Source organism: Lissotriton vulgaris, unplaced genomic scaffold, assembly GCF_964263255.1.
Source record: "Lissotriton vulgaris unplaced genomic scaffold, aLisVul1.2 SCAFFOLD_2172, whole genome shotgun sequence".
Lineage (NCBI taxonomy): Eukaryota > Metazoa > Chordata > Amphibia > Caudata > Salamandridae > Lissotriton > Lissotriton vulgaris.
Genome location: NW_028243964.1, coordinates 301,618 through 318,614, shown reverse-complemented (window position 1 = coordinate 318,614; position 16,997 = coordinate 301,618). Strand labels below are relative to the sequence as shown.

Below are 16,997 nucleotides of genomic sequence, written 5' to 3'. Positions count from 1 at the left end.
ATATTCTCAGAAGGACTCAAAAAGTCATACATACGCCCTTTACTGAAGAAAACAAACTTGGACCCGCTGAACCCTGACAACTACAGACCCATTACAAATAGACCTTTCCTGGGCAAACTGATAGAAAGAGTAGCATTCCCCCAGATGTCACAATTCATTGAAGACAATGCCATACTTTCAGACTTCCCAACAGGATTCCATCCAGGAAGAGGCACAGAATCTGCCCTCCTTGCTATCTGGCATGACCTGAAGAACACAGTTAACTGCAACGGGGTTGGCGCGCTACTCCTCTTGGCTGCCTTTGACACGGTTGACCATGACACTTTGATATAAAGATTCTACGAAGCCGGCATAGAGGGGTCTACTTTAGACTGGATCATGTCCTACCTTAGAAACAGAATTAATGTCATCCATACCCTACCTTTCTCGTCCAAATCGTACGCCACAAAAGCTGGGGTCCCTCAAGGCTCTATCATCTCGCCCATGCTTTTCACCATCTACATGAAGTCATTACCGGTACTGATCAATTCATTTCAACTCACATGCTATAACTATGCAGATGACATGCAAATACTCCTTCAACTGGTATGCCTAAAGACATTGGAAACTCGCCAATTTTCAGCTGTCCCAGAGCCGTGGATCAATGGATGACTCGGAGCCATTGCAAACTGAATGCTTCCAAAACGGAAATACTTTTGGCGATTGGAAACATTATGACTAACCCTGGGCGTAGTGGGCGTAGTGGGGCTTCGCGGAGCTACGTGAAGTGGGCGAGAAACTACGCCCACCTCCGCACTCCGCTTAGCCCCACTACGCACCGCAGGCCTCCCTCCCGCCCTCCCTAAATACTTTAAATTAAATGTGTAAAAGAATTAAAAGGCACTTACCTTGCCCGCTGCTGCCCGCCGCGTCTCCGGGGCACCCTCTCTTCATCGCTGCCGTCTTGGGTACTAATGCGCATGCGCGGGCGGCCGCGCATGAGCATTTCTCGTGAGACATGCGCATGCGCGGCCGCCCGCGCATGCGCATTAGTACCCAAGACGACAGCGATGAAGAGAGCGAGCCCTGGGGACGCGGCGGGCAGCGGCGGGCAAGGTAAGTGCCTTTTAATTCTTTTACACATTTAAATTAAAGTATTTAGGGAGGGCGGGAGGGAGGCGGGTGGCGGCCAGCTACGCTCCGTCTGCGGAGCGTGCGTAGTGCCGAATTCTACGCCTGCTACGCAAAATGCGTAGAAGCCGGCACTACGCACACTCTGTGCACGGAGCGTAGCTGCCCGCCCACCCTTAATTATGACCCGCTTGCTGCCTGGCCTGATGAACTGGGGTCACCGCCTAAAGTATCGAAGGAAGTAATAAACCTCGGAATGACCATGGACTCCAAGCAATCGATGAGTGCCCAAGTGGACAAACTAGCAAGATCAAGCTTTGTTACGAAAAAAATCTGCGACAAATCTTCCCCCATTTGGGATTTCCCCACAAGGACTAAGATACCATCTCCCTTGTTCTGTCCAAACTTGATTACGCCAATAGCCTCTACCATGGATCACCTTTAACGATTATGAAAAGACTAAAACGGATTCAGAACTCGGCTGCCAGACTACTCTTGCATATCAAACCACAAGACCACATCTCCCCGGGCCTTGATTACCGGTTACCAGAAGAACCACCTTCAAGCTGCTTTGTATAACCCACAAAGCGATACATGGAATGGGACCGCTTTTCATCAGGAATAAAATCACCAAACACATTCCTCATAGAAACCTCTGCTCTACAGTGACACCTCGCCTCAAAATCCCAAGATACAAGAAAAAAAAACATGGGTAGCACATCCTTCTCTGTTCAAGCAGCCAAAATATGGAACTCTTTACCCCCAACATAAGATCCACCAACAACCACCTTTTATTCAGAACATTTCTCAAGAATTGGCTCTTCCCCACATCAGTACCATACGCAAACAGAAATATACAGCATATCCCTCTTTATATAAGCATTTATTTATACTATAGATGCGTACCTATATTTTTGTATTGCTTTCTATAAACAGGTAGAATAATTATGTTTAAATATAAGTAAATAAATAAATAAAGTACAACACTTGAAAACCAGAGTTTATCAAATGCATCTTTAATCTACTTATACTAACTTCTTTTATGCATCTGTATACCTTCCATGTATTTAGATCTATATATTTATTACTTTCCTCAAAAAACAAAAAAAAGCATATTCAATGAACTACCCTATTTCTCACCCTATACCTAAATCATTATCTTTAATCTACATATACTTATGCATCTATAAACTTTCCATGTACTTGTGGATCTATACATTTATTACTTTCTTCTAATTCAGCATAAACAATGCACTACCCTATTTCTCACCCTATACCTCATTCAATATATCCTCTATCTCAACTCTCTGACTCATCTCAAACCTCTTTCTACTACTCTTTCCACTGCACTACCCTATTTCTCAACCTGTACCTCTATCAATATACCTTCTACATCTACTCTCTTATTCATCTCAAACCCCATACCACTACTATGATCCCCCAAATAGCCTTTTCTAGACTCTCCCCTACATTACCCCTCCTTTCACCATCTGACACCTCTTTTACTATACTGATCCCCTAAAGCAAGCCTTTCTAAACTCTTCTCTCTGACTCTTCCCCTCCACATCCCTTTTTACTCATCCCAAGCCTTCCACTACTGCATTGACATCCACAAAAAGAAAATGTCTAAATCCTTCACTCTTCTATCCCTTCACTATCATTTTCAATCACAAATAACAGACTAACATGTCAACTTCTCAAATTTCATACTTCACTATACTAATTCACCACTAATCCTTTATGCGTTCCAGAGTAGCATGCTACTTGCTGAAAAAAGCGCTTCAACATCTCATTAGGGGTAGCAATCACTATATAAATGCAAATCTGTTTTACCTCTTCTACCCCTCCACTATCCTTCTCAATACAAATAACTGACTAATATCCACCACTCAAATTACTTTCACATTTCACTATACTAATTCACCACTAATCCTTTATGGGTTCCGGAGTAGCATGCTACTCACCAAAAAAAGCGCTTCAACACACCATCAGGGGTAACAAGTGCTATATATATATATATATGCAACCATTTGACCCTCTTCTATCCCTCTGTTACCCTTCTCAGTCCAAATTACTGACTAATATCCAGCACCCAAATTACTTTCATATTTCAATATACTAATTCACCACTAATCATTTATGGCTTCTGGAGTTGCGTGCTACTCGCTGAAACAGCACTTCAACACGCCATCAGGGGTAACAAGCGCTATATAAATAAATGCAAACCTTTTTCCCTCTTCTATCCCTCCGCTATCCTTCTCAATCCAAATTCCTGATTAATATCCACCACTCAAATTACTTTCATATTTCACTATACTAATTCACCACTAATCCTTATGTGTTCTGGAGTAGCGTGCTACTCGCCAAGAAAGTGCTTCAACACGCCATCAGGGGTAACAAGCGCTATATAAATAAATACAAACCTTTTTCCCAATTCTATCCCTCCACTACCCTTCTCAATCCAAATAACTGACTAATATCCACTAGTCAGATTACTTTCATATATCACTATACTAATTCACCACTAATCCTTTATGGCTCCCGGAGCTTGCCCAAAAAAATGCTTCAATAGCCCATCAGGGGTAACAAGCACTATATAAAAGCAAACCCTTTTCCCTTTTCTATCCCTCCGCTATCCTTCTGAATCCAAATAACTGACTAACCTATCCACCACTCAAATTACTTTCATATTTCCTTTATGGGTTCCGAAGTAGCATGCTACTCGCCGAAAAAGCACTTTGACGCCTCGTCAGGGGTAGTAAGTGCTATATAAATGCAATTACAATACAATAAAATACAGTAGAGCTGTTCCACCTCTTCCGCATACCTCAGCCTCACATGGAGAGCAGCGATTACGCCCCTGCACTCCTATGGCTCTCACCCAGGGAAGAAAAAAAGCCATTTCGAACACATGCTGTGGCCCTCAGCTATGGTGACACTTACATCTGCAGGACTGACGTCAGCATGGCCCCCATCTTCTATGGCTCCATCTGTGGAAACATAAGCTAGACCAAGCCCCACCCTCCTGTAGTGGGGCAGACGTGTCACTGTCACCTGTACGTGTCATGGCTGTATCTGACAAGGATAGATTAAGCCACGTCCCACTCAGTGGAATAACGAAACTTGAGGACCACCCTGCAAAGTACATGCAGGGGACCCCCCACCCTCCAGACCCAGCCCGAAGCTCTCTGGCCAGGGGCCTTCCAGTGCTGGAGGATGGCCCTGGAGCTTGTGGCCCTGCCATACAGCTGCGGCTTTTGTTACACCACTGGTCAGACCCCTTTGGCGGCCCTGACTTGCCATCCCGTTCCACCTGCAGCACTCACCCGTTGCACAAACCCAGCCTCGAATTTCAGCATTTGGCTCAAGCGGCCAGTCTTCTTGGTGAGGCTGTGTGTGTTGATCCTGGACACTCTGTCCATCAGGGTCAGCTGCTCCTTCTTCACATACTTGGTGGCTGATCTCAGATGAGATGGAAAAAAGACAAATTGATGATTGAACCAAAGGTGGCGGGGGTCACAGGAAGTACAAAAACTATTTTAAACTGAATCCAAACAAACAACATTTTAACACGTTCTCCTATCACAAGGGTGACTACAATATATATGTGGGTACATCTAGTCCTCAAACACACCATCTGCAGCTGGACACATTTCATCACCCTCATCCCACAGACGCCATTGTTCTGACTTATACACTATGTTGAGTATGTTTCTTGTGGAACATAAAGAATAACAAATGATGACAGCAGTTACACAGATTTTTATTTGGGGAGAAATATGCCATCAATAAAATGACATCACAGCAGAAATGACAGATGGACATTCCACATAGGGACTAAGCCTCTACTTTAGAGATATCTACCTCCCTTAAGCTCATACTTTTTGGAAATGCTCTGTCCACTAATCATCTCTCTTTGAGACCACGCCGCACCCTTAGTTTACCAGTCACAATATATCCCAACCTCCCTTGACGCTACCATTTTGGTGTGTGGCCACATCACCACTTCTGTGTGCGTACTGGGCCAGTAGCACTTTTTTCTAACTTTGACATGTTGGTATCTTTAGCTTCCCTGCAATTCACGAGGATATCTATATATATGACGGGTTTACAGCTGCACTGAAAGGTTTCTGACAGCTGAAGTGGTCTGGTAGGGACAGCTTCCACCATGCAACTGGCAGCTTCAGGCTTCTCGGATGCTGACAAGTCAGTTACATGGACAAGTGCATGCTTCCCTATGATCCTCTTACAGAATGAGCCCTTTGAGAATTGTGATCACTGACTTAAAGACAGGCGTCGCAATGCTGGCGCATATTGCTAAAGCATATGCATGCCTAAACGAGTGTTCAGGGCTTTAAGTGGAATGCCACAACTGGGGATGGGGGGGGGGGGGGTCTCTTAAAGGGGTATGGCCGATGTAATTAAGGGCATGTCTTAAAAACACGTAAACTGAAACTCTGTGCTGAGCATAGTGTGCTGCCTGACTGTTTTTAGCTGCTTCTGTCACTGCATCCAGATATAAAATACAAGTAACATTACACCTACAACAAGCCAGGACTGTTGGCTTTGTCAATCAATGTGTGTTAGTTGCATAAGATAAATATGCAACAACTATGGCTTTGTTTTATTTAACAATGACAATTCTTTAGCTCTGATATGATGAGACTGTGAAAGATCTATAATGAGCCTCTTTGAAGTGACATCAAATGCAGTGAAAGGTGGTACTGCTTGCTGCAGAGTTAAGATTTATGTTTTCATTGAGGGAGAGCCCCATAGGGACCCATCTCAGCACCTGATTTTTAGAACTCGGCACCGGCAGGACCCGACCCATTTAAAGCCCTGCATGTGTCGTTGCCTCCGGGCCTCCATCTCTGCATTTGCAGCCATTAACAAGTATTCATAGAAGGAGTCCTGAATATTCACCAGGCAGTATTTCTGGGACTCCTTGCTCTATGATGGATTTATTTGCACATCGATCACAGTGCACCTGAGTGGCAGGCAAGTTCCAAGGGCAGCGCGAGGATGCTGCTCATCCTGACGTACACCTGGCCTGCAGCCTTTATGACGTGAAACTATTCCTAAATAGCCCCAGCAGCTTTATAGCCTCTGGGCATGGTGGACTTTAGTGACATCACCGATCCAGATATGCTGACTTCTCTAATTAATTATTGACTGAATGTTTGGACAAACTGTTCCCAGGTCGTCATAAAAGAGTGTTTATTTATGGCTCGTGTGCTGCAGTTAATAAGGCGCAGATTGGAAAGGAATTGCCTGCTCCACACGTCCCGGAAAAGATGGCATTTACGAGGGGCTCGGAATTGATGGTGTTCTCATATGCAAGACAGCCCCAGGCCTTTTTGAACAAGTGTAATTTAACGGAAAGGTTTAACGTGGTATTGTATCGCTTGTAATGCCACAGGAAAACTGCAAGAGGATGACCTTCCAGATCTTCGCCTTTGTTCTCTGGAAGAGGCAACTGCTCTTGGGTCTGCCGAAGAATATTTTGAAATATTTCGTTACTGGAAACCTCCTTGAAGAAGGAACTGTTACTCAGTCTACTCAAAAGATTAAAGTGTATTAAAGAATAATAGGAAAGGGGTGAGCACCCTGCGGGTGCTGGACTCACATCATAGCAACATGTACAGTCGTCAGCGGAGCCGAAAGGTGTACCTCAAACCCCAAACAATTGCCCATGTGGCGTGTCCTATGGACGGCATGGGAGTAAACTGCAAAACCCCTCAATGGGTTTTGTAATTCTGTCTGTGACTCTTGGAGTTAACTCATGCTAAGCTAAAACAGCATGCTACAAGCGCGTTGACCAACACGCTGATGTAAATTATGGCCAATAACCCTTATTGTGGTGCAGCGGTGTTCTGAGTTTCTTCCCCAGTGGGAGGTGCCAAGGTGCATATTAAGTCTTGATGGAGTCTGTTCCCTAGCTTGGGAGTGGTGGGGGAAGGGTAGGCATTTCTGTGAAGGTCCCAAGTGGGAAAAATTGTTACATCCTTGTGGTGGCGTTGTGGTAATTGTGTTGATGAAATTGTGTAGGAATTGCGAGTGGAGGACGTGGCAGGGAAAGGGGAGAGGTAAAATTAAGTATTCTTCCAATTTGCCACCACTACAATCCTGCTGTGTTCCTTCCACTCAGTGATCTCTTTGCATAGTGGATATTCAGTTCCGGGGAAGGATCCTATTGATGGCAAAACGAATGGACTTCGAACACGTGGCTAATTGGCTGAGTAGCAGATTGTCAGACTGTTTGCTCTGAAGCTGAGGCGTGGCTGGAAGGAAGGCCTAGGTAATGTTTATTAACTATTGATGGCCATGTGCAGAATCACCTGTCAGGAGTCTTCTTACACTACATAATTGTTTTCAGGCATTAAAGTATGTGTCAGCAAGTTAGAATGCTGGGGCTCGGATTACGAGTGCAGCTGCAATTTAGCATACCTAATAAAGAACGATATCACAGGGTAAGTTATTTATCAGGGGCGATAAATAGCACTTATTATGAGTTTTTTGGGAATAACAAAGATTTTGGTGTTTAACGCACCAAAATCCGCACGATACAGTAAATGGTGAATACTTTTCCTCTGTTAAATTTCGGTAGTGTTGACCTGAGCCTTGAGCTATTTAACTCATCAAATAATTATCAGATGCGTTAAATAAAAGAACACATGTATTTTCAACCCATGCATAAACAGGGGTTTGCGTACAGATCAGAATGAACTGGCCAATTCGTAATCAGGCCCTAAGTTTTCTATCGTGTGTGGCTACAGCTGTTTAGCAATAGGGTGCAAAGGCCAGCAAGAGGTGCATTCAGAGGCATAACACAGATCTCAGCCGACCCTCCAGTGCAGGGGGTGCCCCATCCATTGATGAACCTCAAACCCACTCAGAGGGGCCTCATTCTGAGGCAAATGAGTATCTGTGATATATGAGAGACTCAGGAGCCCCTCTTCACATTCTGCAGGGAGGCCCCTATCATTTGTTGTGACACCATTAGGTGCATAGTCACAGCTACGTCTCCTGTGTTGTTATTTAGTAGTGTATGAGTTTTTGGGGGTTTGCGGAAGATCAGTTGTGGCTCCCCCATTGGGGCTTGGGAGCATTGCCCCACTGCTTTCTCGCAATGCGAGAAGGCAGAAACATAAATGATATTAATTGACATTTTATGTTTCTGCCTTCTTGCACGGCGAGAAAGCAGAAGTGCCTGGTTGGGGGTGGGAGGTCCTGCTCGAGAGCAGGGGGCGGGAGTGGCTTGCCCACTGTTGTGCGTACTGACTATTTAGTCGGCAGAGCCGACCAAACAGTCATCACAAAATCAAGTCGAGGTGGGCGCATGGGTACTGGGTAGTGGTAGGGTGGGAGAAAAGGCGGGCTGCGGTGTGAGAGCTTGAAAGGCAGACCGCCCTTTCAGCAACCTCACCGTTCTTACAGGCCCGGGGTGTTTTTTTACTAATGTGTGTGGGGCCTGGGCTCTTGAATTTGGAGGATTTGTGCTTTTGTGATGCCCGGGTATTGTTTTAGGAAGAGACCACAGTACTGCCTCTTAATACACGCTTTAATCTACCACCTCCGATACAAATCTAAAAAACAAGCATTTGCAATGCAATAGGTCTCGCATTTGTGAAAGTTTGAGCTATTGGCATTGTAAATGACAGTGCTTTTTATTTATGTGTTTTGAAAACGTGCAAGTGCTGCTTAAACACATACTGTGTAATTAGAGAGGTTACTGAGAAGCAAGGCTGGCAGTAACTGCATCTCTTTTACTGCCTGCCTTACTTCTCGTAAGCACTGACTAGAAGTACAAAGTGGGTGTTTAGACCCTGCTTGCAGGTTTTGTAAACACATAAATAAAAGGCATTGTGATTTACAATGCCAAAAGTTCAAACTCTCGCAAATGCGAGACCTATTGCATTGCAAATTCGTGTTTCATTAATATATTTCTTAAAGGCTGCTGACTTAATAAAGTGAAGAAAGTAATGCATATTCCACACCTTCATATCTTTAATAGAACTGAAACTTTCCGTATCGTTAGCTAGGAAATTTCTCATTCTTCACAAATGTTAAAAAATCCATGATAAAAAAATCCCATCATTGTATTTCTTATTGCATGCAAATAATAGAACAAAATAATAAATCATTATTCTAGTATATGGATATTTACCATAATCCTCCAATATGACTAAGTCTCATAGAAATCAATGATTCTTAGCAACATTTCTTTACACAATATATGATGCCATGATTCAATGCAATCATAAGTAAAGTGCATAATACTGCAAAAGAAAAGTGATGCAGTGCAAAGTGATCATGTGCCAAAAAATGTACAACGGCATGTATGTAAGTAATATCTAATTATAAAATATGTAACACAAGTGGTTACTATTCATGCCGTATTCTGGTCAAAGCGAATCCTACCCTCAAAAATATAAATATTATCTTGTCTTGAGGATTGTTAACATCGCTTGAGTGGACATATTGCAAAATTACGAGCTGCAAGCAACTCTGGTAACAAAATTCATAAAGTTATACGTGTATATATTGTGCTTAATCACAAGTTAATTGTGGACGATTATAGGGTGAAATACTAAATGTCTGTCCCTAGCTAGTTTGCATCAAAGTGCAGTACTTACTCCCAGAAAGGACCCTCGGCCTATCACTGTCTCCCCATCGGGCAGAGAGATACGGCCACAGTCGTCTGCCACCTCCAGCTCCAGACCAGGTATTTGTGTACCGGATGTGTCAGCTTTGTGGATCAACAGGATAGCAGTACAAAAGCTTCCGTCAGTGCAGCTATCTCCTGCAGCACGCGGCTTCCGCGTTTTGATTGGAAAGATTACCATACCGACCGGAAACAAACCCTTGCGGCAAAGGTTCCGAGGCTGCTGCGCAAGGCTTGGGATCTCACCCCGGTATGAGGCAGGGTAATGCGATCAGCGTGCAAAAGGGGGCAGTGGGCCATGCGAGGAACACAGATGAGTTCATCATTTCATGAATTCTTGACGCTGCCAGTAGGGGCAAAGTGGATAAGGTATTCCTAGTTTATCATCTATCCACGTGCTAAAATGCCTTTTTAAAGCACATTTTGCTGTTGTCGTAGTTTGTGTAATAGCCTGTGGGTCTTCCTCTCCCAGGCATCCCTCGCCTTGCATTAGGGTTGCAAGTTAACACACGTGGGCCCTGCTTGGATAGGTATAAAAGTCTGAGAGCCCATCTATTATGCATGAACATTTTTATCACACACACTCCACTTTCCTATATTAACTGTGCAGCAGAGATAGGTAAGTAAACACCACGTGGGTGACTGAGGCGTGTTTAGTTAATCGCTCACGGATATGTTGTTGCAGCAGTATCAAGACACACCTCCATCCCCGCCCCCAAATTCTTCACTGACAGCTGCTGCACTCCTCACAGAGCTGCCATGTTGATCCCAGCAATGTTCTTTAAATACCCATAGTTTTCCACCCATAGACATATGGGATTTGTATTTTCTTCTGTGTCTTTCTAGAAAGTGGTTCAATGGAGGGGACTACAAATCCTGGCAGCTATTGTAAATGTAGTATGCTAGTATTTACTGGTATTGTACCTTTCCTAGTTATCTGCCTTGCTGCTCAGCCAGTGTGAGTGAGCTTGGAATGTTGGTATGTGTTATGAGTGAATGGAATGCTGGTATGCCTGTGTGCGGAGTGGCAGTTGGGAGGATGGGCTGAGCGGCAAGGAGGCTGCTCCTGGTGGGGCTCTCCCTTTATGCTTACTTTCCTGTATTACTTAAACTTGATACTTACCTCCATCAAAGAAACGTATCAATAAAGCACTGCCTTGCTGCTCAGCCAGTGTGAGTGAGCTTGGAATGTTGGTATGTGTGATGAGTGAATGGAATGCTGGTATGCCTGTGTGTGGAGTGGCAGTTGGGAGGATGGGCTGAGTGGCAAGGAGGCTGCTCCTGGTGGGGCTCTCCGTTTGGGCTTACTTTCCTGTATTACTTAAACTTGATACTTACCTCCATCAAAGAAAGGTATCAATAAAGCATACATCTTTAAAGTATACCTGTAGCCCATTGGACTTATTACAGTAAAATTCTTAGAATCACTGGCGGAGACGTGTATTGTTCCGTCATAAAAATATACAGTCAGTGATTTGGACGCTCCGAGGTTTTAAACCAGTTCCTTCGCGTTGTATTTTTGACCCTAACGACAGCATTCAGGGGTCGGGCCGGAGCAGCACAGGAGACTGGCCACCGCCTACAAAGGAGAGTTTCACATTTTAAAAGGAGTCACAGAAATATTCGATCTATAGTGTGATGTAAAAAAGAATCCAAGCAATTGTAGCATGAGCGATAAGCTAGCTTTATTTCTCGTGCAGCATTAAGTAGGGTGATTAGATTTTCAGAACGAAAAACCGGGACGGTAATGAATGCCTGTCCGCCCGAAGCAACAATCTCAGCAGCGTCTTCTCCTTGCTGAGATTTGGAATACTTAGATTTAAGACACAAGCAAGACAACAAGAGTGGGCGTTGCATGCTTGCAGTGATGTTGAACCCTGTGAATCCTTTGCCGGAGCATAGGGATCTCTTATCTTTATGGGGCCATGTGTTTGGTCCTATAAAGATATGAAACTACTTGGTGGCAGCAGCAAAGCAGGCAAGCCAGACCGGCTCGAAGACAAAGGGCGTGAACAGAAAACCCTAATTTCCAATGGCAGGCCACCGTTTAGCATAAACAGTGATGCCAGCCAATGGAAATGAGGAGTGGGGCTTAAAGCCCTCTTCTGAAAGTCAACTCTTACAAAATCTCTTGCGGAGGCGTAGCAGCGCTTTGCACTACAATGCCATGCGAGACCTACAAAAATGGGACTTTATTTGCAGTTTCGTTTTAAACACTTTCAAACGTTTTGCGATCTGTGTACTGTTCCGTCAGTGGCAGTGCTGTGAAATTTGTTATTACCAGCGTCGCAGATTTCAACTTGAGAAAAGTATATTCTTCTCTGCTTTCTTGTGAAATGCAAAGTCTCTTAATGACCTTGATTTTATGAACGATAATTTTAATGGCCAGCCTCTGAAACTGTGTAGGATTATAATGTCATCTGTTATGGATTTTCTATGACTGCTGGAAACCAAGTACATGTGAAAGGGATCCCCGCAAGAGAAACGTGTTGTGTCAAATAACCAACAAATATGATTTATACAATTTCATAGAATAAATGATTACAAAAGGGAGAGATTCAATCTGGGTACTGTGATTTATTAACAATACCTCGGTAGTAACATAATCAAACGATTTTGTAAAAGCCCCAAAGGGGAAGGGGGAAAGGGAGGGGGAGTGCTTTAGGGAGTGTAAAGGAGGAATGAACACAGTTAAGAAAACAAGTGACAGGTACAACAATTTCCAGCAAAGTCAAATTAATACAAATACATACGCCCGAAAATCAGGGCACACAATGATGACTAACTGAACAGATAAACTTTCAACGGACACACAGTCAATCTGAAGCTGTGAAGGGCTTGTGCCGGAAGTTTCAGAAGAAAGCCGTCGACGTTTCGACCCCAACATTGTGTACCCTGATTCTCGGGCATATGTATTTGTATTAATTTGACTTTGCTGGAAATTGTTGTACCTGTCACTTGTTTTCCTAACTGTGTTCATTCCTCCTTTACACTCCCTAAAGCACTCCCCCTCCCTTTCCCCCTTCCCCTTTGGGGCTTCTACAAAATCGTTTGATTATGTTACTACCGAGGTATTGTTAATAAATCACAGTACCCAGATTGAATCTCTCCCTTTTGTAATCATTTATTCTATGACATTGTATAAATCATATTTGTTGGTTATTTGACACAACACGTTTCTTTTGCGGGGATCCCTTTCACATGTACCAGATATCGCCCAGGTCCCCGCGACTGCATGGGTTCAACCCCCCTTTTTTGTAATGTGCTGGAAACCAAGGGCTGCAGTTAGTGAGAAAACGTGAAGATGTGCAGGACATTATTATTATTATTATTCTTAAGACAGTCTTGTATAGCGCATGGTTACCCTGGAGCATCCCAGCGCTTAACCAAACAGAATAATGCTCAAGTAAGTAGGAGGAACAACAGGACATGCTGCATGTAGTGTTTTGAGAAAGGGAAGGAAAGGGTTTTGACAACCTTGCCAGATTTTCAAAATAAGCACAACCACTTACTAAGGGCTAGTAAACATCCAAGCAATAAAAGTGTATGTTTCACTATTACGGTCAATGAGTGATAGGAGTTGTAGCTGGTTAGTAATTTTTACTGCACTGTGATATACTATTCTGTAAAGAAGTTTGTGTTCAAATCTGTTCTACATTGCAGCATTGTTGGGGTGGTGTTAATGGATATGAGGATATTCTTCCAGATACTAGGTGCAGAGATGGAAAATGCCTGCTGTGCTGTCTTGTTTTTACTTTTTACACTTCTTAGTTTTCAGTCTGATAGTATCCTGTAGGACCCCACCCCTCCCCACAAGCCCTTCTTATTTATCGGGCTTGCACGCTTCCCTATACATCACAAACTTTTACGCCTCACCACTTTGAATTGTCACCAGCCGCCACTGCAGAAGTTGCTGGTGGAAATGGCTAGTAACCACTGCATTTGACTTTCCTTTTAAATTTGAAAACTATGGAAAGGAGAGGCACCCTTATACATGAGAACCGGGTACTGCACGACACAGCACTAGCTATTGAAGCACAAATCAACTCATTTTCCTGATGCACAAAACCATTGCAGTAATTTTTAGTTCTGGTTACAAACAGCATTAGCTGCCAAGTAAACCGGATGTCATCATGGTATTTAAATAGGTACAATACGAGGAAATATAGAGAGTGAGCTTTGGGTCAGCACTTCAGCCACCAATGCTTTAATGGGCTGTCTGTCAATACAATGACATTTCACGCATGGTTACATTGCTCCATTTGTGTTCCTATTAAGTTTTGGTGATGGAGCCTTTTGTTAGACTGCAGATGCAACAAGGCACGTAGCTTGTAACTGAACCGATGTCTGGTCCTTGATGTATTCACGTTGCTGACATGACAACATTTCTATTGCTGTTTATAAATGTTTTTGTTTATGAAGTTCAGGACTTTGTATGCCATAGCTGTTCCAAAAGACACAGTGCTATTCTCTAATTGCCCCTTTCAGGGAACTTTGTTTTACTTTGCTGTCATGACATGTTGTTGGGTTTAAGACTTTTTTTGTTCACAATATAAAGACACTCGTGCACATAGCATATAGGTTTCCTTAAGGTGCAACAAAAAAAGTCCCTTTTGTCAAAAGTAGCCTTTGTGAAATACTTTGCTGTGCATGCTTTTTAAGTTAATGACATACATAGGAAATGTAGGGCCTTATCAAATTCTTGGCGGGCGGGGTTAACTAAATCAGGGCGATGAAGTAAATTACTCCGTCACCCTGACCGAGTGCATGTCCGGCAAATTTAGAGATGGCCACAGTCACATTGGACATTTCTAGCAATGGCAGGAGCCTCAGTTACAGTGGTTTCTGTCAAGGCATTGTAGGTTTGATGGACGGCATACATGTGTATTACAATGTTATTGACTGTGCACATTTCATAACAGCTTTTAGAAGTCGCCCAAGGTCACTTAGAGGGCTGGTGTATTTAGTGTTAAGGATTGACAGGCACAAGTCCTGGAAGAAGGGAATATTTAATATTTTAGAGTTCTATGTAAGGCGAGATGGGGGATTTTTCTGGCTGTTAACTGCTGAGGAATTCGACTGTTTTGCTGTCTGGACCGGGAATGAGGTGTTCTCTAGGTGAGACTTGTAGTACAAGGAATCCCAACTCAAGAGTTAGGCAACTGTGGAGGTGCTTCTCCTGTGCTGGTAACTCTATGTTTGCATGTACGTATGTATGTGTAAATGCAAGGGTATTTGTATAATACAAACCTCATGAGAAGCAACAGAGAACACAAAAGAGGGGAGGTACATTATCTGCAAAAAAAATCCACAATATTGGGATTTAGAATAGAGAAGTCAGAGGGTATCGGTGCCTAAGGGTGACTAGTTGGCAAAGGTGTAACGTTCCGGTAAACGTATGTAAAATGAGGAGGGGGGTGATATGATAAACCAATGGGTGAGTTGGTAATGCAGCCTCCATTATATGACCATTGGATTGATTCCTTGGAGTGCGAGGTAAGAAATAAAGGTAGAAATAAGTAAGACTCACTGAGCGGCCAAAGCCAGCGGAGTGCTTTTAAGTTTGATTAAATGTGGGTCCAAAGCAATGCATGAAGAAGCATGAGGAGCAGGCTCCTAGAATCCCCTGTGACCAACCCTGATGCTGCATGAAAGCAGTGTCAGGATTGGCCTGAGCACCGTGGATTTGCGCTCCCAGGTAGACTGGGAAACTGTGCCTGCTCTCCCCAACCCTGCAATGCCGTTTGGGTTGGCGGGAGCTTCAGTGCTCCTGATGGTTTGGCCGTCCTGAGACGACGAACCAAACCATCATGCACACTGATTACAGTGCAAAATACTCCTCCATCAGCCGGTCATCTCTGCCCCAACTTCCAAGCCTTGGTTCGGACAGCCAAAATAAAACAATAATAAACAAGCATTTAGTGTTGTTCTATTTTTCATTTTTTTGGCTGCTGGCAGGGGGTGGGGGGGCGAAGCTTCTTTGCATAGTGAAGGAGCCGCCGCTGGTGCCAGTTCTGCAGTGACTTGCACTCCTTGCAGAGATTCCAGAAAGGTAAAGATTTTTTTAGGAATCCCCGAAGGTGAAAGGACGACTTACCACTGAGTAGAGTGAGATGCCTAGTGTAGGCCTAAACCCAGTCTGCCTCCCCAGGGTCCTTAAAAAGTTTGCGTTTGGGGGTAGGTTTTGGGTGTGGACAGCTACCTGATTAAAGTTTTACCTTTTCGTAGGCATTCAGTTTCAGGTGGTTCTTGATCATACAGTTGCCATTTGCAAGGAGTTAAGCTCTGATATACAAGTTTGGAATCAGGTGAGTTTTGTAATTTTAGAATGATCTGAGCGTCATTGGCATAACTGCTGCATTCAAGAACATACGACTGGATATGGAGGAAATAAGATTGGAATCAAGAAAAGTTGTGTGCACCCACTCTGAAAGGCACATTGAGATCCAGATCAACGTCATAAGCAAAAAACACCCCCAATGATAAAGAGATGGTGGATTAAGGTGGGATGACGCTACGGGATTAGTGCTGTGCAATGCTCAAAGTCTAGGAACATAAGCGCAGCCATTTCATTCCCATGTGTATCAACTTCAACTTACTGCGAGGTGACCATGAGATGTCATTCTGTCCTGTGGCATTGACACTGACTTCGGCATTTGCGAGGAGAGTCTTGTTCATGATCAACTCCGTAAATTGAAAATGATTTGCTATGTTCACAAGCTTGGACTTAAAACATCTGTTGATGATAAGTCTAATTGTAACCTTTCCCTTGCACACCTCTCCATGTTAAAGTAATTGCTGAGTCCTAAATTTTTCGGAGAATTTTGATGGACTGAACTTTTTGAGGACCTTTTAAGAAAATTCCATGGTGAAATGATACATTAGGGATCATTCTGGTCAGTGGCAGAGTAAAGTGGGAAAGTGCAGAATTTCCATAAGAGCAGGAGTAGAGGAGTTGAAAAAGACCTGCTGGGGATCCAGACTTTCAGCACTAGACAATGTTATGTTAGAAGAAAGTGGGTGCGACTGTGTGAAAATGTCTAGCTTGGGTCATATAGAGCTGGAAAAGGAGGCTGGTAGAGTGATCAAAACTCTCCCAGCGAATTAGGTGCCTGGTCCCCAGTCCTTGTCCTCAAAACTATTGTCCAGAGAGTCCAATGGTTCTTCAGAAACATTTCTTCAGAGTTGCTTCTGAATTCTGAGACGTGCATCATGAGGAGCA

General features: G+C 43.7%; 1 protein-coding gene across 1 annotated transcript in view; it reads right to left on the bottom strand.

The window, feature by feature from the left end:
- The window catches only part of LOC147668193 (rho guanine nucleotide exchange factor 37-like), a gene marked incomplete at its 3' end in the record, with an annotated part of 239,489 nt that overhangs the window by 113,320 nt on the left and 109,172 nt on the right, over positions 1-16,997 (bottom strand). Inside the window, exon 6 of the mRNA XM_086948714.1 lies at positions 4,437-4,567. Within this exon, the coding sequence (XP_086804840.1) occupies positions 4,437-4,567 (131 nt within the window). The remainder of the gene's footprint in view (positions 1-4,436; positions 4,568-16,997) is intronic.